The sequence below is a fragment of the Antedon mediterranea genome, chromosome 11 (assembly GCF_964355755.1).
Source record: "Antedon mediterranea chromosome 11, ecAntMedi1.1, whole genome shotgun sequence".
Taxonomy (NCBI): domain Eukaryota; kingdom Metazoa; phylum Echinodermata; class Crinoidea; order Comatulida; family Antedonidae; genus Antedon; species Antedon mediterranea.
In genome coordinates, this window is record NC_092680.1 from 6,106,092 (window position 1) to 6,132,007 (window position 25,916).

Consider the following 25,916-nt stretch of genomic DNA (forward strand, 5'->3'; position numbering starts at 1 on the left):
CTAATTACCTGTATTTATATTAATTATTCGGTATAACTAATTGGGCGCCACTGATCAGAGCGCAGGGCCGTTTGACATAGAATTATATGCAACAGTCAACTGACTTAAAGGCAATTACCTAATTTAACCATGAGTTGAAGTACTTCGTTTAAAATTATGGTTTATTTTGAAATTATGTTTTTTATGACATAATTTTACAAGGACATAGATTTAACTCTTCGTCTACTTTATATTTATAGTATAGATATTACGTAGTCTAGAGAAATACAACAAGTATTTAGGATCGGACTGAATTAATATTCTTTAATTAAATTAATTATTAAACTCGGCTAAATACAAGTTTAAGAGGATTGACAATAGAAGCGATTATGGTGGCGCTATTTACTTTTCAATTCTGATTTATTTTTAATTCATCCATTCATCTCCTCTACTACCAGAAATCGTCCTCGCCATTTTGTGTTTGTCTTTACAATAACCACAATTATCAAATTAATATGAAACCATATTATACCGGAAAATGCTTCCTTGATATCACTAATTATAATTATTATATTTAAAGGCAGGCCTATACTGTTAAAGCATATTATTTTTGTATAAAGTTTCGAAACGCATTCATTTTAGGGAGGGCGGCAAACATGTTTATCCCTGTGTCATATAAAAATAATTTAGCATAGTTTAAAAAATAAATGTGGTCTAGTAAATATTGTAGGCCTACATAATGTCTTGAGCAGTTTTGTGTTACCATAACTCTATATGAAATACTGCTTTACTTTTTAATATTTTCATTTATATTAAATTCGTAAATGTTTAACTGAAAAGAAAGGGATAACTTTTTAAAGTGAAACAAATATTGATTTTTAAAACGTTGGTAAATTGGAATGTAAAAATGTATACAATACGTGCGTGCTATGTGTCATACATATGCCTACCAAAGTAAATAATCATATAGGCACATTATAAGTGTAAACAAAGCAGTATTCAGTCATAATTTATACAAATTAGCACTGTAAACCCTCTCAACCCCACCCAAAAAAAGTCTTAAAGATTTCGCGGGAACCAACTTTTTTGCATGTTTGTGATTGGCTTACACGTGTCATATGACATAGCGTTGCTTTTCAACTTCCGGGGACGCTGTCTCGTCGCCGCTTGCACGCCGCGAGTTTGTTTTAGGCTGGGTTTTTTGCTGTTTTTGTATTTGTTATTTTACTTGGAAAGTACAGTATTTTCAAGATGGCTAGCCAAACGAGGTCTCAAAAAACAACTACAGTTCGGAAAGAATACAGAAGTAGTTCCACACGATCTCCAGGAACCCCTCTTAGCCCAACTCAAACTAGCCGGCATCAAGAGAAGGAAGACCTTGTGAATCTGAACAACAGATTGGCGGTGTACATTGACAAGATCCACTCGCTCGAGGTTGAAAACTCAGGCCTACAATCTCGTGTTACGACCATTGTTGAAGAACATACACAAGAGATAACCAGTATCAAAGGTCTTTATGAAGCAGAACTTAATGATGCCAGAAGGCTACTAGACGAAACATCTAAAGAAAAAGCAAGGCTAGAAATCGACGTTGGAAGGTATTCGCAGGAGCTTGATGAATTCAAAGGAAGGTAAAAAAGTTACAATACAAATCAATGCCAACCAGTTGTAAAAAAAAATCCTGTAGGCCTTAGAGGCTAGGCCTAGGATAGATGATTTTTTTTTCTCCATTTTGATAGATACCAAGGCATAAGATACCTGAATTACTCTTATTTGAATGATGGTTTTATGAAATTTATTTAGCCTAGGCCTAGGTAAATAATAGGCCTAGCCTATAATATTATATGAAGGATCTAAAACATTGATTTTTACTCATTTATGCCTATATGGAAAATTACTGGCCTGGACTAGCCTAGTAGGCCTACAAAACTTCACCCAGTATAAATAAAGTACAATCATACTTAGGCCTAGCTGTTTATGCAAAGCTTTTCATTGTTTATTACAATACCCATTGTACTGTTACATAATACAGTTTTTGTTGTATTACATTACAATACCCACTTAAAGTTGAAATCACATCAATTGTATTTTGCTATAGGCCTATTGTTTGTTTTACCTAATCATACTTTTTTTGTTATATTCATTCCACTAAATCAAATAAAAATAAAATAGCACGATTTTAGAAGTCAAAACTTCCTAACTCCAGAATAATATTAATAATTATAACCTATCCACTAAAATACAGTATCAACCTAACCCCCAAAAAATAATGATTATTAATTATATCACTTGCACATTATGATTAAATTATGCAAGCTACTATGTATAACAAATAAATAGGGTTGGTGTTAAAACATCTATTGAAAGTAATAAGTGAGTTTCAAATTATTTTCATGCTGCCATTTAAGTAAAATTCCTTCAGACAAATAAAAAATAATACACATTTTTCAGGTGTCATTTCAGGCAACGTTACTCATTTTGTGTGTATTTTTGAATAAATTTATTTACAAAAAAAATCAAGGACACATTACTGTATGTTTCAAAAATGAACTGTTGCATTACAACAATATTCTTTGAATGGTGTTCTTTAACACCTCCAGTGAATTAAAATTTTAATGTTTCCATCCTATGGTCATTTGCTTGACTGCACCCTTTATAGGTCAGAGTAATTAAAATGGAGTGATTCAGGTGTAAGCCCATGTAACGCAAGTGTTTTAGTACTGGATTTCCTTGATGTTGTTGCTTAAAATGTCTGTTAATCAGCCTATTGTAAGAAAGGAAGTGGCTTGATGGACATCCTCTTTAGGCAGAGGAATTAGCTTCCTGCATCAGAGTGGAATTGGAGATTTTATTGTGGTATTATTACCCACACACTACTCGGTATACATAAGAAAGTAGGGGATTTAAATTACCACCGCATACTGTAGAGTACTGTAAAAACGATTTCAGTTCGTAGAAATGTTTACTTGAGAATACTGTACACCGTATTTAAACAGGTTTGCAGTATCCTGTTATGACACTAATGGTTTTTAATTAAGCCAATAGCAGTAACTGTATGATTAAGAATATGAAAAGAAAAAAAGTGTACTGTATGTTTACATTTCCATATTGAATACTGTGTACTTGAGAATTTATTTATATTTAGTTACAATGTCTCTTTTATTTGTTTACTGCAGTTTGGTATAGTATAGTGCCACAGTACCGATACTGCAAAAACAATTTAAAAATCACAATTTTGAAGAAAAATAAAACTAAAATACAATATATATTCATAATGCTACACTATACAGTCCAGTAGTTGTAATTTACAGAGTTTAAAGTTAAAACCAATAATTTTGTGGTCAAAGTTTTTATTGATACTGTAACTCATTGTCATCATTAATTAGTTGTCAATTAATTAATAGTACAAATAGGCAACATTAATATTAATAAATTATGTCTTTTAAAAATAGATTTCACAAGCTTGAGAAGGAGCATGCGTCCACCATGAAAAAGATGCATAACCTTGAGGGCTCACTTGCAGACAAAGATGCTCGTCTTAAGTCCATTATGAGTGAGAACCGACAACTTGAGTCTGAGAACAACGACTTAAAAAAGAATCTCCAAAACAGAGAGAAGCAATTGACTGTTGCTAAGAAACAGGTGAATATTATTACTGGTTGTATATTATTTACAGTAAATGCTGAACTGTTTAAAATTGTTATACCATATATCCTAAACCATATAGCCAACATTTTTGCTGTTTGATCAACTGTTTTACCATGGTTAAACTTCTCATCACAGGGTTGAAATTCTTGATTACTCTATCTTTACACGTCATACAGTTATGTCACATACTGTAGAGGTTAAAGATGCCTACCTGTTAGACAAGTATCATCTATCTAACAGAACATACACTTTTATTATTAAGTTAGAGCAATGCGAAATATTTTGAAAGCATTTGGTTTACAAATGTAGTATTTATACTGTAGTGTATATTGAAACCATGCAAAAGTAAAGTTTTTGTTTTTTAATTTTAGGTGGAAGAAGAAACCGTGCTGCGTGTTGATCTTGAGAATCGACTTCAGAGTTTGAAAGAAGAATTGGCATTTAAACAAAATGTTTACAAAGAGGTAAGCTTTTATTTTATTAAAAAAAATTGAGGTTGATGGTGTTTTATAACTGAAAACATTGTAACAAAAGTGAGAATTACAATTTAAAAAAACCACCAGTGTCTTGATTAATGTGATATATACTCACAAATACAGCAACACATTTGAACATGAGGCTATATTAAGCACCTTTTATTAGTTATGAGGCATTTCCAAAATGATACCATTGTTATTTCAGGAGCTGACAAAGTCAAGAACACGTAGACAAGAGGATATTACCGAAATTGACAATCGTCGACGTGTGGAATATGAAAGCCTTCTTGTAGATCGTTTGGAGGATATCCGGGAAGAGCATGAGGAGCACATCGAGAACTTGCGTGTGGAGACCGAAAAGGTTTACATCGGCAAGGTGAATTGATGACGCAAGCGTGAATTAATTTAAACCTAAATTAAGTTCTATTTATCGTTCCCACAATCATCATGTTGATTATCACTAGTGGCAATCTTTTACAACCCTCTATTGATCATTTATAGAACACCTTGTCAATAATGTTTACTGTCTATTGGTCCTTTATAGAACACCTTGTCAATAATGTTAACTGACTGTCGGTCCTTTATAGAACACCTTGTCAATAATGTTAACTGTCTATTGGTCCTTTATAAAACACCTTGTCAATAATGTTAACTGTCTATTAGTCATTTATAGAAAACCTTGTCAATTATTCTAACCGTCTATTGGTTCTTTATACAACACCTTGTCAATAATGTTAACAGTCTATTGGCGTTCTAACACCTTGTCAATAATGACAATTGATATGACAAAACAACAAAACATTGACAAATGACAGTTTTTTACAGAACACCCTGTAAATGTTGTTAATTGTTTTCTTTTTTTTGTTTGCAGTTAGATGACTTGAAGCGTATTGCAGAACAGCAACGCAAGACGGCGTCTGCTGCGCAAGAAGAGCTTCGTGAAGTCAGACTTGCCAATAATAAGCTTGAGAAGGACAAGGCTGAATTGGATGCTGAAGTAAGTATATATATAGTACTATCAAACTAGTTTGACAAAAAAAAAAGTGATGCATAATTTGGGTATAACACTACCATATTTGGGCACATCACACTTTTTATGTCAAACTAGTTTGATAGTATATACAGAGTTAAAATGTGGTTCATATAATCTTGATAACTTATTTATATTCTGTACATTTAATTTAATATAGACATGCATTTATCTCACAGTAGATCTGTGTTTTTGATGTATGTCCAAAGATTTTGTCTAGAGAAATTTTTATTTTAGTTCGGGTACATTTAGTTTTAATTTAGATAAATCTTGCTCAGATTACAATCTCTTTTGATAAACTGCATAGCAAGCATCCTAAGACTTCCAGAAATAGAAAAACATGGGCCAGCATCAACAGACCTTTATCAAATATAACGAAATAGATTCGGGTGGGACCACCTGTTTTGCTAGTATGTAAGTAGATGTTCATATTGATTTAGATTATAAGATTATTATTTTTATAATAATCTTAATTTCTCTTTCCTTTATATAGATCGATGCTTTGAACAAGAGGATAAAGAGTTTAGAGAAGCAAAACAAGGAGAACCGTGACAACTTCCAATTGTCATTGAATGACCGTGACGATGAACTTTCTTCCCTCCGAGAGCAAATCCGCGAGCAGCTATCCGAGTACGAGATTCTGCTAGCAACTAAAGTGTCACTTGATGCCGAGCTTGCAGCTTATAATAACCTTCTGGAAGCAGAGGAGGTTAGGTAAGTTCACAATGAATTTATTATACAGAGACAGTAGCGAATTTAGAAGGGAGAAGGCTTCTGCTTGTATCCCTGCACTTCCCCTAAATTCACCTTTTCCTCCCCATCTCAACATTAGATTTTTTTCAATGTACTCTTTTCTGTAATTTTTAATTATACTAATAACTAAGTAAACTTGTGTTTGGTTTTACACTATTTAGTAATAGTATTATATAAACTTCAAATATGAACTGATTCTATTTTGGTTGTATATTTTCTTAATTGTAATTATGGTACACTTTTTAAAGGATTTTGCAGCATAATTGTTTTTAACTTTGGGTTTAAATTTGATTTAGATTGAATATTACACCATCCCCACCAAGAAGCCAGACCAGATCTCAAAAGAGAGCCTCTGCTAGAACCCAGACACCAATTCGTCAACTTCGTGCTAAACGTCGACGTGTCCAAGACGCCTCCAGCCTTGTCCAGAGTGACCATTACAGTGGGTCAGTATCTATTGCGGATGTCTGCACAGATGGAAAGTTTATCAAGTTGAAAAACAACACAGAAACGGTAGTGTACTTTTGTTTTCAGTTTTGTAATAATTTTGTTTCAGTTTCTATATAATGGTTTAGGCTTTTAACACATTTTTATGTTTTTTATTTGTTTAGTTTAACACTGCATGCATGATTGATTTTCTGTAGAACTTTTTATTTTCAGTTTTGACCCAGTAGTAAGTTTTTTTAGTGAGAATTCATACTTGTCATTATACAAAATTATATAACCTATATAAAATATCCCAATAATGATTCGTTGTTAGAAATTGTAGTTAGATAGCCAAGTAATAGTTTTATATTTTTTTGTAGGACCAAGCTCTAGGAGGTTGGCTACTTAAGTGTTCTGTTGGCAATGATGAGGTGACATATAAATTCGGAAGCAAGTACGTGCTGAAAGCTGACCAAGAAGTGACCGTTTGGTCGTCCGGTAGTGGCCATGCCAGTAACCCACCATCTGACCTTGTGGCTAAGAATAAGCCTTCATGGGGGACTGGAGATGAAGTTTCAGCTACCTTACAGGATAATACTGGAGAGGTAAGGTTTACCCCCCCCCCCCCAAAAAAAGAATTTTGTATTTTGAAATAAAATGAAAAAAAGAAAGAATTTTGTATTTTATTTTGACCCTATTTATGATTGGTGATGATGAGCATTTATTTTTTTAGGGTGGCCTGTCCAGTTTCAGTGAGGAAACCTATCACTTAGGGTCCTTGATAAACAAAGGAATGCATCAAACATATTGAATATTAAATACAAAGATAAATGCATATACATTAATTTGTACATGTATGTATCTTACCTAAGATTGTTTGTACTAATACTATAATACAAATGTTTATTTGTTTTTAGGCTGTTGCTACCCGTTCATTGAAGAAAGAATACAGCTATAGTGATAATACAGTAAGATTTGTTTATATTATATAGCCTATGTAAATATGTGAACGTGATTGGTTGAAACGGCATCACATGATCATTATAGTTCTCTGCGGATTTTGATATTGACTGTTAAATTTTTGTGTAGCAACTCCATTTAGCGACAAATAAAAAATCTAAAATTCCACTGGGGTTCGAACTCCAACTCATAAAGATGCGTGCAGTCATGCGACAAGGTTATAGCTGTGGGCCATATGAATACTCAAAATAAACATTTCAACTAAACTATGCATACATGGCGCCCTCTTTTTGTTGTGCGGCCTCTATAGATGCGACAAAAAATCGTTTGAGATTGGTCAATACTCACAGGAGTAACTTGATATGTGCAGGAAGGAATCATTACTTAGTAATTATTTGCCTTTATACGTTCATTCTATGCAAGGTAAGGTGAACGCTACTCCTAACTATGCAGGCTTATTGACTTAGGCTAGCCCTAGCCGGCCCAACAGTTATTCTACTGATATTTGACTATATAATTTAACGGATATCGGTGAAATATTAGATTTGAAATCCAATTGGCAATGATATTTTTCGAGGGAATATATATTTCCCTAAGCTTGGCATCGGTTTTACTGTATACTAGAGAGTTCTAGATCCAGAATTTTATAATCATGTTGTATTATAAAGCTCTGTCTACACAATTAAATTGACAAAAAATGTGATGTGCTCATATATGGACACGATGATGTCGTATCACTACCATATTTGAACATATCACTACTATATTTAAACATCACACTTTTGTTGTTTGCAACTAGTTTGATAGTGTAGACAAAACTTGACATTGATTTTTTTTTCATTTTTAGGAAGGAGAAAGTTCCAAGTGTATTTTGATGTAAACAATTTTATAAGATTTTAATAATGATTGAAGTAGGCAGATGGAACCAGACAAGATAGTACCTCATCACCAAAGAATATACACTAACTAGCCCATTTAGTCTTTTATATTATTTTATCCACCTCAGATAATCTAATTTAGAACCACCTCAGATAATTTGCAGACCAACTGAACCTATCTAGTTTATTAGATTTTATTGTATGAATTTATATGGGTACAATCCAGTCTGCTGTTGGAGCTGTTACCATTATCTATCTTCTTCCTGCTGATACATGATCACTATAAATAAATTATAAAGATGGTTAATAATGGTGAGCTACATTTTACCCAACTAAGTACTAAACACAGATTTGAAAGTTAAAATAAATCCTATTTCCATCATTAATCCATCAATAATGAATCATGAAATTTTCGGAAGAAACCCCATTATCTGCACTACAAAAATGAACATGATGTCTTCAACTCATTGTTAATCTTTTATATTCAAATTTGGTTGAGGATGCTGTAATTTTATATTTTTATCTTAGTTTTTTGATAAACATTATAATTGCTTTTGATGAAAAAAATATTGGCTACTAGCTATTTTATTTTCTGTAAAATAGTTTTGCCAGTAGTTGTGTTGCTTAGATGTAAATAAAGTTACATGTACTTGTCCGCTCATAAAGCTGTTGCGTTAAGTTGTTCTATTCTCTTCTTATGTCAATATACAGTATTCCATACAGCCCTTAGGAAATCTTGCATATAATTATGAAGATGATATAAGAATACAAATATTTTTATAATGTACATGAGGTCTAGGAAATTCTAGGCTCCAACAGGAATATGTACTTGCCTTTGTATGATTCTATGTGTGTGAACTTTTTGATAATTCCATATCCGTTCATCGTATTGGCTAATGACTGGTGCTTCTTTATGTATAGATATTTTTTATATAAACATTTTCCCGCACTCTAAAGTTCTGCTTCTTGAATTTAAAAAATAAATTGGCTTTACCTTCACCATATGTGAATACATTTACGTTTATTAATATTTTGAAGCGCACATATCAACATCCATATCAATGTTCAGTGCTCACTTTTACCTCTGTAAATAATTGATTTTTTATTTTAAAAGAAGATAGGGTCCTTGCAGTACTTTAGTACTAATAAAATAAGTCCAACCTACAGTGTAATTGTATTCCAGCCATTTTAGCTGATCCATTTGTTTTTATTTCACATTTTTTGATTTACACTTTCTGTTTGATTTTAGTTACTAACATTGTTGAGTGTATATTGTAGCATGAATAGCAACATTTGTAGCACTGTAAACTTTATGATGCATGGATACTGCCGAAAGTTAATAAAAAAAAAGGCAAAATGTTTGAGTGACACCATTTGTTGACAATTTTTTAGTTTTGAATCGCATGATAATTCAACTATACTAGTACTAGCTTGCATCAATAAGTTACTTGTACTTGGTACATTAAAAACACTAGTGAAAGTCGTGCACTGGATATATAATATTGTATATCAGAATTGCCATTAAACTGATAAATGGAACCAACATAGGGTGTTTCATTTACCAACATAGGGAGTTTCATTTACTAACATAGGGAGTTTAATTTTGTGACGAATCGAGTGATGAAGCGCATCCGTATGTGCTTAGTGAATTAATATCATATAACTTCACAAATTGAAACTCTCTATTTTTTAAGACATTGATGTATAATTGCAATTCTACTTATTTTAATTTATTTGATATTCCAGTCTCCCTAATGTGCATATAGCACTGTGCAGACAAACCTGGAAAGTGCTAATATTCTTGTAATTTTGCACGTCACCAGCTCCATTAGTAGTTTTGCACAAAAATATTCGAATACACACAGTAGTTACGAAGTTACGCAAAGTCTTAACTTTGACCTTTTGGCTCATGTACTGACCAATCATCCTTATTTTTTTTTTTTCGGCCAACACCAAAAAATTGATTTGTATTGATATAAGGAAGCAAAAAAACATTGTTGGCATAGTTTGATAGAGGGTGCAGGTGAACCCTTTCTGGCTCCCCAACTATCTTCTTTAAAAACCGTTATGTCAACAGGTTTCTGTCAGTCAGCTGAATCGTCAGTCCAATTGTTAGACCACAGTTCGAACCCCATTACATTATTACTTAGGGTTTAGTTGATATGTAGGAGTTAAGCTTGGTTCACACTAGAACGTTTTAACCAATGACAAGCGAAGTTATAGACAGTTAGCAATCACAAGCGAATAAGCCATCGCTTGTGATTGGTCAATTCACTTGCGTTGCGTTACGTCCTTGTGTTACGTCGCTAGTGGGAACCACGCTTTAGTATTGTCGCTAGGCGTGTTACGGTATTAAAATCGACTACTTATTCACTACATGACGTAGGTAATTTTCATTTTATTCATATGAGTTTAAATTAGTGATTGGGCTGAAGACAATTGTTTGTTTGTGGCTTACGCCACCTTTATTCAAATTCAATTAAAAACATCCTACATATTAACAGCAACAATAATTCATGTCGTAATAATTTGTTTTAATTTAGCTTAAATAAAATAAAGAATTAGGTCATACTTATCTCTTAATGTTGTCATAAAATGTAAAATGAAAAATAATAATTAAATTATTCAACTGACTCCAAATAAAAGCTTTCCCTTGTCTAGATTTTGCCTTATAAAGTATAACACTAAATTATTAACAGACGATAGATATTAATTAAATGCGTATAGCATATATTGTAGTTGTGGCATTGTTAAATACATTAGGATATATTGAAGATAATCTACAATGTAGATGTAGTTGTTCCAAGTAAACGAGATCATCAAGCCAGGGCAGAATTTAAACAAATATTTGTTCTCATCCACAGTCAATTTTTGCAAACCACGGAATGCATTAATATCAATGCTATCATAAAATAGGTTGTTGCTATTAATATTGTTGTATTCCAGATTGTAATATTTAACATCAGTTGGCACCGTATCTTGCGATGGAATAGCTTTCAATCCTGTATTTGAACAAAACACCTCATGACTGTAGTATAATTCCGTTTCATTCTTACAATATTTACAGTAGCATTGCTTAGGACATCTGAAATCATCTATAGCGGCTGAGTTTTATTTACCGACGGATTGTAGTTGTGGCATGTTAACTTGCCGCTAATAGAACAGTATAATGTTACGAAAAGAACGATAGTAACTTGAAGAAGAGTAGGCGTACATATATTCATAGTGGTACTGTATGAACCTTTTACGTTGAACTATAACGTAATAATGAGAGAAATCGGCTGTTAAATGTATTCTAATAAGGAGAAGTGACAATGACATATCGTTATTCATCTCCTTTTAGCTGGAAAAATAATGATTTATTAATATTTCACTTTCGTAACAAATGCCAGAATTTGGTACAATGAAACTGAAATAATTTTCAAACAGTCAATTTAAGTATTTCTGAAATTAATTGACGTTATAATCTCATTTTCAAGTAAATTAAATTATTTTCACTTTCATCTTGAGAAAGAAAAAATTATGATTATTAATGGTTTATGAATATTTAAGAATTTAGTGTACTAAACCCGGGACTAAACCTCATATAATTCTTAAAACAACCGATTTAATTGTTTAGGAAATTTATCGACTTTCATCCAAAGTAAAACTTTATTTCTATGACCAGGCCAAAAATTACCAATTATGTTAAACCCTACGATGTGCGTACAGTAGAAAGTTAATAACCAGTAAATTGCAACTTTATTCAATTGTACGATAAATGTCGAATCGTTCCATATAAGATACGCCGTGAAGAATTTGTATAGTTGATGTCTTGTGCCATCCGATGCACGAGGTATTATGTCTGGTAACAATACACACCACGCAGTATTGCGTCTTCTAACAGCAACATTCATTGGATACCGTGTATGATACTATACAGTTTATAGCCTCTTCTTCATCCATAAACCCGATTGTTGAATTGCATAAGTGACGCAAACTATTCGAAGTTCCAAAAACTTTGACACGATCATTACCAATCATAGCATCATGGATTAGAAAGTGTATGATGTCAACAGTTTTCGTCCATTCACCATCAATGTGACTTTCTACTTGAGTGATTGGTTGGCTTTCTCATCAATGGCTATCTGAGCTGAAGTTGCGCTAGAAGTTGTCCATAATATCAAAGTACAAATTACTGAAACTACTGCATTTTCAAAAAATAATTCAGAATTTCCATGAATGAAATTTTCACAAGATGCATTATCGGAGATGTTCATTGCAACACTTAAATGTATAATAACAAAGTTTTTTCCCTCAATATTCCTTTATAAATTTCCGCAGAATGTTTTGTCAGGGAGCTTCTTGCTTATTGGTCAAATAATTAAAACGAGCTTTAAGTACGTGTGTATTTTAGCATAGTACAAACTATTGCCGAAACAGCGTTACCATTACTGTGCGTTCTGATTTTCAACGAATGTTTTGAATAATTTAAAAAACAGTTTCACAATGAATGCGCTTGGTAACTCACACAATTTAGACAATGAATGTTCTTCTTTGAGACAATCCAAGTCGGTACCGTACTGCTGCAGTGTAACGTTTTGTAAAAAAAGTTTAGAAAGTCGTTACAAAATGATAGGCCTATGTATTTCAATAAAGCTGAAGAGCGATCTGCCAATCATCAGTCGTTTAATTACCTTTGTCATGTATTTTATATCCTTATGGTTTAATAAACTCTTCTAGCGAAGATTGATAAAAACAATATTTGCGGCCAATCAGTCGTACATCACTTTGGTTATCTGTACAATGTCAAATGAAGACTGATTTTTATGTGTACATACTTACAGTAGCGTAAGTTAGTAATACTGCAATATCTATATAATTATAAAATTATGCAGCTGTAATAAATTTTTGAAAATTCTCCATCCAAACACTGTTAGGGGGCTCAGGGTTTCAGATTAAGACGTTGTCCATGAAAAAAATGTTTAATTTGCCCAGGCGATGCATTTTTCTTTTACAAACAGGAAAATTGTTTAGGTTAGTATCTTCGAAAATGTTCCCGTAATTTCTTCCTGTAAATTCTGTATCTTGAACTTTTACTTCAACATTTCTTTTCCTTTCCGTATCTTGTTCTGTATCTTGTATTTTGTAACTTTAACTTCTTTTTCTTCCAAAAATTTCATAAAATGCGTTTCGGAAATTAGGTAAATTATACCAATATATTAGAGGATTCATCAAAAAATTGATAAAAACCAGACTTCCAAAAAAGAAATTCATATATGTAAGTAATATACCAATGGAACATGTTATCATTGGTATAAAAACAAGACAACTTGTTACAAGATATGGCAACCAGAGAATACAATACAGGATTGTTATTGTTAAGCAGGTTTTTAGTAATTTTCTGGAATTCTTTGCGTTTGAAATATTCATTGAAGCGAGATAATGATTTGATTTGGAAATACTGTGATAAATTTTAAAATAAAGAAAAATAGTTATTAATAAAATTATAAGAAAAAACACTGCAATTATCACATTAAAATAAGGTTTATTAATGTAATATCAGGCAAGGTCCAACCCTAATCGTAGCACAGACTATCATCTGACGTTTAAATGTTACGATAACGGAGTAACGTAAAGGAGCGTATACTAACGCAATGTAACGATCTGCAGCAACGCAATTTACGTTAAGCATTGACGTAAAAAGTATTGAGGCCATCATCAAGTTTGAAACAGCACTGTACTTTAAATTTAATACCACCGTGTTTATAAAATACATCAGTCCATTTGCACAATCTGCAAATGCCAAAGATACGATGAACACATTGTGTTTGTTTCGCAGATTCTTTGATCTGAGATTTACAAATATTGCAACACCATTTAAAAGCACAACCAAAATACAAATGATTGAAACCACTGGTATGATAAATATTCTTGCGTTTTTATAAAACATTTCGTAATAATAATTCCTTAAATTGGAAATGCAAGATGAATTATTGGAGATATTCATTTTAAAAGTTTCACTTTTGACGTATTTGCGTTATTCCTTCGAATAGGCCTATCTGTTGAAAGTTTTAACTTGGCGTTCGTTTACCAGGTTTGACACGGGTAGTAAACAGCGCGTTACATACATTTTTTATTTTTCGGTACAGTTAAAGTGATGTCTGAGACACTCGTACGTTACGTTTGTGGTGACGATTACGGCGTAATGCAATGGAGCTAAGACTAACGCGATATAACGGTCCACCGCAACACCAGTTACGTTTAAAAGTGATATCAAGAGTATTGTTGGCGTTATCACATTTCCAGGAGCTCCTAATATAATTAATAATTAATCCATTTTACACAATCCGCAAACGCCAAACACACGATGAAATCAGTGCGTTACTTTCGGAGAACTTTTGTTCGTAGAATGACAAAGATAACAACACCGTTCAGACCTAAAATCAAAGTGCAAATTATTGAAACGATAATTACTGCAGTTTTAGCTCTTTTAAAAAATACGTTAAAATTGTCAGAAATAGAATTGCAAGGGATAGAAACATTCATTGACACCAGCAAAGACAAGGGGAACACCGTACAATACCGGGTACTCAAATTGTGTTGAGAATTCGGTCGGTTTAATCAAAGTATTCTGTCCATCATTCCCTGTTGTCTTAATTGACCAATGTTTGTCACGTTTAATGAAACTCTTGACGATTGATATATTTCATTAAAATTAAACTAAACTCACTGTCATTGATTAAGAGTTTATTAACTCCAAGCCTTGTAAAAGTATTCTGTCCATCATTCCCTGTTGTCTTAATTGACCAATGTTTGTCACGTTTAATGAAACTCTTGGCGAATTGATATATTTCATTAAAATTAAACTAAACTCACTGTCATTGATGAAGAGTTTATTAACTCCGAGCCTCACAATCATCGATTGTTCTTGTGGTTTTATAATTACTCTAGGGCTCCTACAGTATTATTATTATTATTATTATAAAACCACTTCAACTTTGTTGCAACACGTTTTCAAATTAAAACAAATATTATTGACTTTTGTTCAAATTATTATTGTCGTCTACAGCGGCTCTGGCTTTTGTGCGAGAAATTCCTGTGTGTAATTTAAAATCATCTGAAAACATGGCCACCATTGACATGTGTCAGTTGACTTCACTGCTAGTGTACTCGAGATTTCTAAACGTCGTTTATACCATGCTATACACTTTATTTTACCTTTTGTCGTATATTGTAATTAGTATTTCTTTTTCCTTCTCCAGATATCATAAAATGAGTTTCGGAAATCAGGTAAATTATACCAATATATTAGAGGATTAGTCAAAGAATTGATAAAAACCAGACTTCCAGAAAAGAAATTCATGTAAACAAGTAATATACCGAGGTAACATGCTAACCCTGGTATAAAAACAAGACAACTTATTACAAGATATGGCAACCAGAGGACACAATACAGTATTGTTATTGTTAAGCAGGTTTTTAGTAATTTTCTAGATTTCTTTGCGTTTGAAATATTCATTGAAGTCAGATAATGATCTGGTTTGGAAATATTTTGATAAATTTTAAAATAAAGAAAAATAGTTATTAATAAAACTATCAGAAAAAATACGGCTATTATTAACGGATTAAATTGAGTTGTATTAATGTAAAACAAAATACATATAATGCAATTTGGACCAATCCAAATCGCAGCGCAAACGGTCAACTGACGTTTAAATGTTACGACAACAGCGTAACGTAAAGGAGCGTACACTAACGCAATATAACGATCTACAGCAACGCAATTTACGTTAAGCATTGACGTAAAAAGAATTGACGTTAATAACCAGTTTATAAGAATAATTATACCAAAGCTCGGACGATAAAAGCGTATAGCTACATATGAATAATACCCAAGTCCGTTTGCACAATCTGCGAATGCCAAAGACACGATGAAAACATTGTGTTTCTTTCGCAGTTTCTTCGATCTAAGAATTACAAATATTGCAACACCATTTAAAAGCACAATCAAAATACAAATTACTGAAACCACTGGTATGATAGCTGTAAGTGCGTACTCATAGAACATTTCAGTATATTCAATAACGGATCTACAAGATGAATTATTGGTGGAGATATCCATTGTATGACTTGCAGTGGTGAATAGCGACAATCGCTTGTAAAATGAAGATACGATTTGAGTGTTTCGTAGAACCTTTAAACAAGTAGAACGTGAGACAATTTTCCACCGAATCACGTTACAGCACAGAATGAAAGTTTATTATATATTATTCATTTATGAACTTCGTTTAGCATCAAATGTACCAGGGAGTTGTAATAACAACTCCCTGAATGTACTATGTGTATGATTAGAATAGTCAAGTTTTAAAAACGTGTTTCGCAGCAAAAATGTGTGCTTCCATAACAATCTGATGTAGGCTTCTCTGGAAAAAGACTCACCAAACACTCACAATAATTTGTCAAGTTTTAATTTTTGTTAAATAGACAGAATGACCATCAATATGGAAACAATCAGATGTATAGTTTACGTATGTACTTTCATTACATTGCTCCAACGACGACAGATGAGTGGAAAGTACAGTTTTATACTTCACAAACCTCTTTAATCATTTGATTAAATAAAAAAATTGGTATTTAACAGTGTACGATCGACTATTCATAAATGTTGTTTTATTAAAACATTGGTTGTCACACTTGATTGACGTTATCACCTTCGCTGTTAGTTATTAATGTTCTCTGACATTGATGTTATTTTTATTAACATGCTTGATTTGACGAAATGCTAATTTTTTGACGAGGTCTTAATGCCTAAATAATCAATTTTGCAGAAATCGGCCTTTAGAAAAAATACTTCTTCGTAGGTATTAGTTTCAAACCGCGTCTTTTTTTATCTTTAGTTATCAAAATTTAAAATGTTTCATAATAGTCATTAAACATATAATTAAGGATGTACTTACATTTTATATAAGCCTATTTGAAAATACAGAAACTCAAGTTTGTTTTTTAAGTTTTGAGCCTTAATCTGTATGTACGGTAAATTGATTATAGGCCTACTGTACCAGTATATTAGAGAGTTTGCCAATACTTTTAAAAAGATATACATCCAGAAAAGACAAATAAATGTACATAATAGTTCACCAATTGGACATAACTAAATGTGAAAGGTTTATTGTGAACGTTACCAAAGTTGATTAAAATATCGAGTTATAGGTATCTTAAATTTGTCCAAATAGTGCACCCTCTATCGCTTTGTCCATTTTGCAAAATATCTTAGAAACTTTTTACTCATAGATCTTTGTTGATTTTGAAAAGTATTTCAGTCAGTTTTTGAACGCTCGATTATAGTTTTTATCAGTTAGTCATATTCCTTTATTTTTTATTTTTCACATTTTTTGATAAATTGTTCAACAGCTATTGTGTTTGATATCTCTACTCAGTTTCATTTATTCATTAATCTATGAATGTTACGTTACATAACTACAACACGATTTTCTCATTTTGTAGATAATTATACATTGTTATAGGCCTAATTTACATCAAACTTGCTTCAACAAATTTACAAAATGTGAAAATCGTGTTTAAAAATAGTGTTTTTTTTTAACATTGAAGGTAAAGCAAACACACTTATAAACCAAAATTACTTTCAAGCCGGTAATTAATCGTCTAGTATAATTAGATAATACCTTGAATGTTGATAAATGTGCAAAGCGAACCGTTGATTAATCTCTTTTAAGAGATTATTAACATTAAAATGTTTAATAATTTTTTTATTAATAGCTTTCTATTTTAATATCAATACCTACAAAATGCAATCAATAATAAGTAATAAATATACTTGTATTTTATTGTTTTATATTTTTACAAAAATGTATGTATAATATATATATATTTATGATTTGTATATCTTTAAATAAGATTAAGCTAATGATAAAACTTAACAACACCAATGTTTCTTATTGGGGTTTTATCATTTTTATTTTGAAACTTACATTAGATTGGTTGCAAAATAACTCAAAAGTTTGTTAAAATTATAGTTATTTACTCGTATGTTTAATATGCCGGCTGTTGACTTATATGCGAATAGTATGTGTGTAATATATGGCGAGTTCACACTCGACATCTAACAGTTAGCTTAATATCTATATGCAATTTAAGAGGTCTAACATTTGACTATTTATTATTTTACAAACAATATTGTATAATAGATCTTAAGAATAATTGAAGATATTAATTACATTCGTAAATTAAAAATAATCAGATTAATTGTAAATGATAATAATAACAGTATTTTAAAATAATAATGATTTGAGAACAATCGCGAGGTTTATGATATCTCCGCTCGCGCTCGCCGTTCACGGTAAATTGTTGTGACGTCACAAGTTCATGGCAAAATCTACCTCATGAGTTTTCACTGTTGTTAACATACAAGAAATAGGTACCGTCACTTCAATTGCTAATTTGACCTATATTAGGCTTAAATTTGTACCTAGCTTGTGACGTCACAGCAATTTACGTCGACGACTGTAGAGCGAGCGCGCGCTACGATATCGTAAATTTCGCGATTGTTCTGAAATTATATGTAGGCCTACACCTCTAATACGTTGTTAAATATGGTTCTCGGTGAAGTTGTCTATTAAGTGCTATGGTATGGGCGTGTTACATATTATACTGCATGATATTTATTGTCGCTAGGCGTTAATACGGTATTAAAATCGACTGCTTGTGCACTGAACAACCACACCCTATCCTGTTTTATCATGTCGTAGATAGCTTTCACTTTATTTATGTAAACAAGTCAGCGATTGGGCTAGAGACAATTGCCACGTCACCACTCCTTACATCCTGAATGCACGCGCATGATGTAGTTTATCAAAATAATAACAGGCAGAGAAGTATCATATTCTTATATCTTTAATGTCTTTACTTTATATTTCTAACTACCTAAGTATTGCTGATGTTTTTCTGCATTTTTATATTCTCAGTGAAGTCTACATTTGATTAATATTCATGATTCTCACAGTCAGGTTACAATAACGCTTATTCAAGACCACGGTGCGTCTATAGTCTCTGGGTGCGCCTTCTTCCTTACTTTGGCTTCCTATACATTGGCCGTGCTAATGTTTGTTTCACCTTTTTTTAATGTAACAGATATTTTACTTTTTTAAGTTATGAGGCCGGCCTACTATTATTTTCATTTTGTGGCTTGTTAAATTCACATTAGGCAGTTTAATTTAACAATAACAGTGATGCAATTCAAGTTTTAAATATTTTGTTTTAATTTAGTTAATTCTATACATTATAATACACATTTATTTACAAGGTTAATTTACATATTAGAATGACAACAGTTTGTTAACTAAAGAAGGCGCCAACACGTTTTATTAATATGCAAATACCATGCAAAATGTCGTGTCTTTGGTTCTGAACGTGAAGGAATGAACTTGCACTTAAAAAAGGACAACAAATCTTCAATGGCATTAGTTCAATATATAATCAATGCACCATGGTGAATAAGCAGTAGTGAGTATGTTTCTGTATTTAAACAGGGTTTCCATTATATTTTCGCTAAGTCTGTATAAATTACTCTTTTTTATGTTCGTCCACCAGTCGGCGTTTAGATTGTCTAGATTGCGAGCGCAAGTATTATACGTATGAAACGCAATAATTGCCAAAATCTTTTCACTAATATTAAGTAGACACACATTCTATAGATTAGGTTTCCATTAGATTTCGGTCGTAGAAATTCACATAAGTTTAGAATATATAGGGAAATTAAGGTTGAATCATGAAGTATCTAATCAGATACTATATGTAGATGCGAATACGTGTGCAAAAATATGTTTACTAATTTAAAAAAAAGAAATGCATTAATAAAGCAGTTATACATTGCAAATTCGATACGAGATGAAGACAAAGTTATAAGTAGTTGACAAAGAGTTGAATTAAATGGTAGTTATATACAAATTGACTAATCATCCAAACCATCCTAATAAGATTTAGAGTAAATGTATACATAAGGCAATATCAGCAGGATATTTCTAAGGCCACTGTCTAATCATAATTCTATACATTATATCCTTTCTTTTGCCTATGAAATATTTGGAGTTTACACAAACCTGAACGCACACCCTATAAAACGCAGGTGTAGAGTTTGCTAGTCAATGTGAAAGGGGAATTAATCAGAAAGAATTGGGTTGTTTGCCATCCTGTAAGAGCCATATGCTTGCTGTTGTATATGGTTGAAAACAAAATCTATATTGTATTAAATCTCAAAAATACTAACAAATGTATTTCTTTACATTTGGTAAAGTAATGTGTCTTATGCGTTATCAATTAGCCTATCTTTTGGACAGTTAGGTGACAAAAGAGCTGTTTCAAGCTTGGCCCAGAACAATGCTTGTCTCTCTGGATGTTCTTCCCATTCGATATAAGTTGTAGTGGTCAATATCTTGTGTAACAGTATCGGCATGTCTTTGGGTGACACCTTCTCAATTAGCACCACAACCAAGATATCTTCATGGTTTAACGTACGCACGTGTGCCATCTCTAACTCGAAGTTGCACCACTCACTTTTGGCAAAATGTTTGGAGACAACTAACAAAACTTTGCTACTGAATTTAACAGCATTTGCAATGTTTGTAGCGATTGCTTCTCCTGGAAGAAAGTCTCGATAGTCGACGCACAGTTTGAAATTCCGCTGCTCTTCCAACGATGGATGTAAAACATTAAGAACCCATTGTATGTCTTTGCTGTTGTAACAGACAAACACGTCATACAGAATGTTTTCTCCGTTGATAGTAGGTGGTCCTTGGTTGCAAATTCGCTGGTATTGTTTACGAAGGCGTCGTCGTTGGTTCCAATACCTAACATTGAAATAAATAATTGAAAAAAAAGTATTTATATAATATAATATATTTTATTAAACGTTAACATTGAAATGGACGACTAGATGCTTATTGTGTTAATGATATATTAACATTACGGATATGACCTTTTAAGGATCCTAATGGAAATAAGCTAACGCTTTTTGTGCTATCCTGGAAAATATTTTATAAACGTATATTTTTGTAATGTCAGTAATTATAATGATTTTCAAAAAATTAAAATCAAAACATTTTTAAATACATTAATTTTTTTTGGCATAAGCAATTATATATTTAAAATACTAATAATAATGATCTTACCTTAAATGAAATCTGTAACGGTAAAGATTGACAACAATTATTACAACAATAAGCCCAGCTGAAGCACAAGGAATTGTAATTCTTAAGATTCTATCCAACTTTCTACAGTGTAGTTTATCGGGATCGAAATTTAACATTGTCGTGTATTCTTTACTATCTATATATTGTCTACATTCTGTGTTGTTGATGTCTTCAATTGTAACATTCGTTGTCCCAATCCATTTTCTAAACCACATCAAATCACAGTTACACAGATATTTGTTGTACGCCACATCTATAAACTGTAATTGAATCAGATTTTGAAGTCCAACGTCTTCTTTGATAGTTGTCAGAAAGTTGTTACGTAGAGTCAATCCTTGTAATCTCGATGAACCTTTAAATGCGTATAGTGGCATACTAGTAATCTGATTTTTTTAAAGATATAAATATTTAAGATTTGGTAAATTCTGAAAAGTTTCTGAGTGAATATAATTTATATCGTTTCTTGCAAGATCAATTGTTATTAGTCTTTTGCAATAAATAAATACTTTAGGATATATTGTGGTTAATCCACAATGTTCCAGATATACCTCTTCTAAAGATACAAGATCATCAAACCATGGTAGTAATTTATCCAAATCAGGGTTTTCATCCAAAGTTAATTTTCTCAGTTTTTGCAAACCATGAAATGCATTAATCTCAATTTTCTTATAATTCAGTTTGTTACCATTAAATTGCAAATTCTTCAGGTTAGTTAAATTGTGGAAAGAGTAGTTCTTCAGAAACGAAATATTGTTGTCTTCCAGATGGTAATATTTAACATCAGTTGGCACCGTATCTTGCGATGAAATAGCCTTCAATCTTTTATTTGAACAAGACACATCATGACTGTAGTATAATTCCGTTTCTTCTTTACAATATTTACAGTTACATTTCTTAGGACATCTGAAATCATCTAGCGGCTGAGTTCCATTTACCGACGGATTGTAATTGTAGCATGTTAATTTACCACTAATATGACAGTAGAATGTTACGAAAAGAACGATAGTAACTTGAAGAAAAGTCCACATAGTGGTAATGTAGACCTATATGACCCTTTTAAGTTAAGCACAACGTAATAATGAAAACAATTGACTGAAATGTATTCGAATAAGGAAGTGATATTGAAATATCAAGTAATTGGATCAAATTAAAATAGTCATCACTTTTTTCGGACGAAACAATATCATATGTTAATTTATCTCTAATATGACAACAGCAGACGGCACAAATAATGTCGCATCTCTAATATGAACGATCAAAGCTGAATCTTCCCATGAAGACCTTGCACTGTTGGCTGTCGTGGGTCCATGGAGGACCTAATCCGAATTTCCTCAGTTTCCAGTTAAGCATTGAGGACAAAATATAAATACCTTTACCTTTATAATATAGGACTTCGTATAGTCGGTAGTTTGTGAATTTTAAACCCACACCCTCACCTGCTTTAATTAGGCCTAGCCTACTCGTAGATAACTTTCACTTTTATTGTACAGTATCTATATCAGTTTTAACCAATCAGCGATTATTTCCAATCGCCGCCTTATATCCTGAATGCGCTCGCATGTTTTGGTTTCGTTATATAAGCGATCTCCGGTCCAAATAAAGTATTTTAAACAAGTTTAATACATTTAATAGTTTTGGTCCTTAATTTGTCTATATCAAACTAGTTGATCGTTGATACCAATACTACAGTTAGTACGAAGCAAGAAAATATGATCTACATTATGAGTGTGATATTGATTTATTGCTGACTTTCAAGAGAAAATATAAAGTTAGCTAAATATAGAGTTATCCAAACATGTTCTATATTGTCAAAATCACAAATGTATTTGAATCTTCTAAAATGTTCCTTTTACTGTATTTCATCAGTTTTGTATATTTTCTTGTTGCTTAATCAACATCTTTGTCCCTATCATTATAGTCCATCTCCATTTCAAAAGAGTTAGACCGATTTACATTTATCTTGACTAGACCACTGAATATGGCGTATCCAACCATCATGGCAGAAGCAAACAGGACAGAAAAGACTTGATTTCGACGTTTATGTTCCTCATCGAATGTATCTGTATTTGAACTTTTATTTGGCTTGTTTTGCTCAGGTTCATCTGTAAAAAAATATTGATATCCATTTTAACTAACTTACTAGTTAGGATATATAAGCGTTGTGGTAGAGTGGTTAGAACATGTTGAGACCAGCATGAAGAAAGGGTTCAATTTCTAATAAGAATAACTCCCAGGTCATTCAGCTGAATGAGTACTTGCTTGAAAATCTACGGAGGATAAGGTGGCGTGGAAAGGAACTGACCACCCTACCATATAATGTGAAGGCCTAGCTAGTACAATGAGCTTTTAACAGCTCATTACAATGTGAAGGCCTAGCTAGTACAATGAGCTTTTAACAGCTCATTACAATGTGAAGGCCTAGCTAGTACAATGAGCTCTTAACAGCTCATTACGTTCAGAAAAAAAACCTTTGAACATGACAATAAGGTACCTTGTCAGCATGGTCCTACTTACCAAATGGGACATCTGGGAAATACCGCTGTTGAATACGACTCACAAGCCTGCATAGGTTGTCGCATGCCTTTAGATGGGACTGTAGCTCAGCATTTGGTAATGGGGCTCGTAGCAATGGGGCTAAGTAACCAAATACAGCGGCATCTAATGATGTAGGCCTGTCAATCAAATTACATAGAGTACAGTTAACAAAAAAATACACATGGGTTGACAAATCTGCTATTAAAAAATTACAATTTTTCTAATGTGAAATACATGTGGCTTAAACCAACTTGCTAGCATGAATAAGTTATTATTATTATTATTTCTGGGGATAAATGCCTTATTTCTTCTCAGGAAACTTTTTTGAAGCATTCATACTTACATATCACCAAAAAAGAAAGATTTCTCCTCAAGTCGTTCTGATAATAAGTTGATACAACTTTTTGCTTTTTTAAAAATCTAAAAAAAAAGTTATATTATTATAACATTTATTATCATATGAAAATGAATGGTCAAATGAGGATATTGAATTATCTACTATAGTTTCACGACACCTACAATTTGTTTCAATTCTCCGTCTGTCAGATGTGGCCCTCCATACATAGTTTCAACACGTTCTTGACTGTATCGTTGCCATCTACCAGGGGTTATAAAATTAAAAGGAAAGGAGAGGGCTTTTGCATAAACTGGACGGAAAACATCAACATAATTTTTTGCATCGATCCAATAGACTTGAAGCTGTAAAGTAAGAAAAAAAAAACCAGAATTTATTATTACTTAATACAATATATTTGTATTTATAATGATGATATGTTAACTGAGTTGTTCTACCACCAGAACAAATAAAGGAGAGCCTTGTGCCAATTTTATTATGAATCATATTTAAAATACAATTTTGGCTAGTTTCAGGTAGTCCAGCTTCAATCAGGATCATCAGCTATTCATTGAGTCACGGCTGTATCAATCTAATAATGATGCTACCAGACCATTACTCTACTGTTGTGCTTTTTACATGATGTCTCTTGTTCTTTTTTTCACATTTTCTATAAAACCTCTTACCCATCCATGTTAGTTATACCCACACTCTACTAATCATCATTACAGTAGTTGTTCTTACCAGGGCAGGGAGAAGTCTCTCTTCTAGAAATGCCTGAAATGCTAGGATATCAGCTCGTTGGCAATCGGTCAACTCTTTGTCTGAATCAAACCCTTTACTTCGGAGATGATCAATAATGTCATTCTTTCCTTCAAATATTTGTTCATCTGATATCAATATCGGATTATTTCCTAGAAAATAGTATCGGCATAATTAATAACAAATTCTAAAAAACTTTTTTTAAATTTTTTTTTACCATAAGATATTGAAATCAAACATACACTAAATGTGCCTAAACTGACCTTTTAAATTACTCCGAATGTCAAAATCATTTTCCAGTTTTATTGGCGCTCCAGAAAACTTTGCATAAGCCTGAAAAGATGAGAATATCAAGGTAAAGTATGCTTGTTTTTAATGTAATCTACTACTACTACTGTACCCTAGGCCTACTACTATACTATTAGTGCAGTATCACGGGCCACCGCACGGCAGGCTTGCTATCTCTCGGTAGGGGTTGGGTACCGTTAGTATAGGCCTAGACTAGGAGACTTAAACGGCCATGCTAAACATTGCTACACTTTATATTGCAATACCACCGTCGTATATGCTACATACAAAGCAATTTAATATATAAATACCATTAAATATAGGCATCTAGTATCAATAGAAGGAAGGCCCCAATTGCCCTTCCAAATTTTCATCCGCATGTTCGTTTCCATCTTGGATTTTACCATTACACAAGTAGGTAAAATTACTGAAACTTAAACATTAATATATATTAGCTTTCGTTTCTTGTTCTAAAATTTCCAAAAACCAGAGAAACTATGTTTTATGTAGCAACCGTATTACCAGTTGTACTTTTAGAGGTCTTTTTTTCTTACGTTTTACTGATTTTTGCATTATTATCAACCCCAAAATCAAGATGGGCGTGCCCAGGTAGCCAGAGGTCCCTGGATTTTTTAGTTTGATGAGAGAGAAGTGTGGTGG

The 25,916-nt window shown here is 32.4% G+C and overlaps 3 protein-coding genes across 3 annotated transcripts; 1 reads left to right on the forward strand and 2 right to left on the reverse strand.

The window, feature by feature from the left end:
* The first annotated feature begins 1,150 nt into the window (after positions 1-1,150).
* Positions 1,151-9,518, forward strand: LOC140062532 (lamin-B1-like). The gene is made up of 10 exons (XM_072108786.1): positions 1,151-1,610; positions 3,432-3,621; positions 3,999-4,091; positions 4,309-4,479; positions 4,975-5,100; positions 5,627-5,847; positions 6,183-6,399; positions 6,693-6,917; positions 7,230-7,280; positions 8,120-9,518. The coding sequence occupies exons 1-10, from the start codon at positions 1,231-1,233 to the stop codon at positions 8,150-8,152; spliced, it is 1,707 nt and encodes a 568-aa protein (XP_071964887.1). The 5' UTR covers positions 1,151-1,230; the 3' UTR covers positions 8,153-9,518.
* Positions 9,519-20,451: 10,933 nt separating this feature from the next.
* On the reverse strand, positions 20,452-22,365 carry LOC140063069 (toll-like receptor 2 type-1). Its single transcript, XM_072109505.1, has 3 exons — positions 21,844-22,365; positions 21,317-21,720; positions 20,452-20,995 (listed from the first exon to the last, which is right to left on the reverse strand). The coding sequence occupies exons 1-3, from the start codon at positions 22,363-22,365 to the stop codon at positions 20,452-20,454; spliced, it is 1,470 nt and encodes a 489-aa protein (XP_071965606.1).
* Positions 22,366-23,068: 703 nt separating this feature from the next.
* LOC140062437 (metaxin-1-like) lies at positions 23,069-25,689 on the reverse strand. Its single transcript, XM_072108657.1, has 7 exons — positions 25,568-25,689; positions 25,232-25,301; positions 24,951-25,120; positions 24,392-24,571; positions 24,216-24,292; positions 23,852-24,009; positions 23,069-23,439 (listed from the first exon to the last, which is right to left on the reverse strand). The coding sequence occupies exons 1-7, from the start codon at positions 25,661-25,663 to the stop codon at positions 23,225-23,227; spliced, it is 966 nt and encodes a 321-aa protein (XP_071964758.1). The 5' UTR covers positions 25,664-25,689; the 3' UTR covers positions 23,069-23,224.
* Between the last annotated feature and the right edge of the window lie 227 nt (positions 25,690-25,916).

Coding starts and splice junctions, on each gene's coding strand:
- LOC140062532 (XM_072108786.1), top strand. CDS start 1,231: ATGGCTAGCCAAACGAGGTCTCAAAAAACAACTACAGTTCGGAAAGAA. Junction 5,101..5,626: donor AGGCTGAATTGGATGCTGAA/GTAAGTATATAT, acceptor TCCTTTATATAG/ATCGATGCTTTGAACAAGAG. Junction 7,281..8,119: donor ACAGCTATAGTGATAATACA/GTAAGATTTGTT, acceptor TTTCATTTTTAG/GAAGGAGAAAGTTCCAAGTG.
- LOC140063069 (XM_072109505.1), bottom strand. CDS start 22,365: ATGTGGACTTTTCTTCAAGTTACTATCGTTCTTTTCGTAACATTCTAC. Junction 21,721..21,843: donor TAACCACAATATATCCTAAA/GTATTTATTTAT, acceptor TAAAAAAATCAG/ATTACTAGTATGCCACTATA. Junction 20,996..21,316: donor CGTTACAGATTTCATTTAAG/GTAAGATCATTA, acceptor TTTCAATGTTAG/GTATTGGAACCAACGACGAC.
- LOC140062437 (XM_072108657.1), bottom strand. CDS start 25,663: ATGGTAAAATCCAAGATGGAAACGAACATGCGGATGAAAATTTGGAAG. Junction 25,121..25,231: donor CATTCGGAGTAATTTAAAAG/GTCAGTTTAGGC, acceptor ACTATTTTCTAG/GAAATAATCCGATATTGATA. Junction 24,293..24,391: donor ACGGAGAATTGAAACAAATT/GTAGGTGTCGTG, acceptor CTTTTTTTTTAG/ATTTTTAAAAAAGCAAAAAG.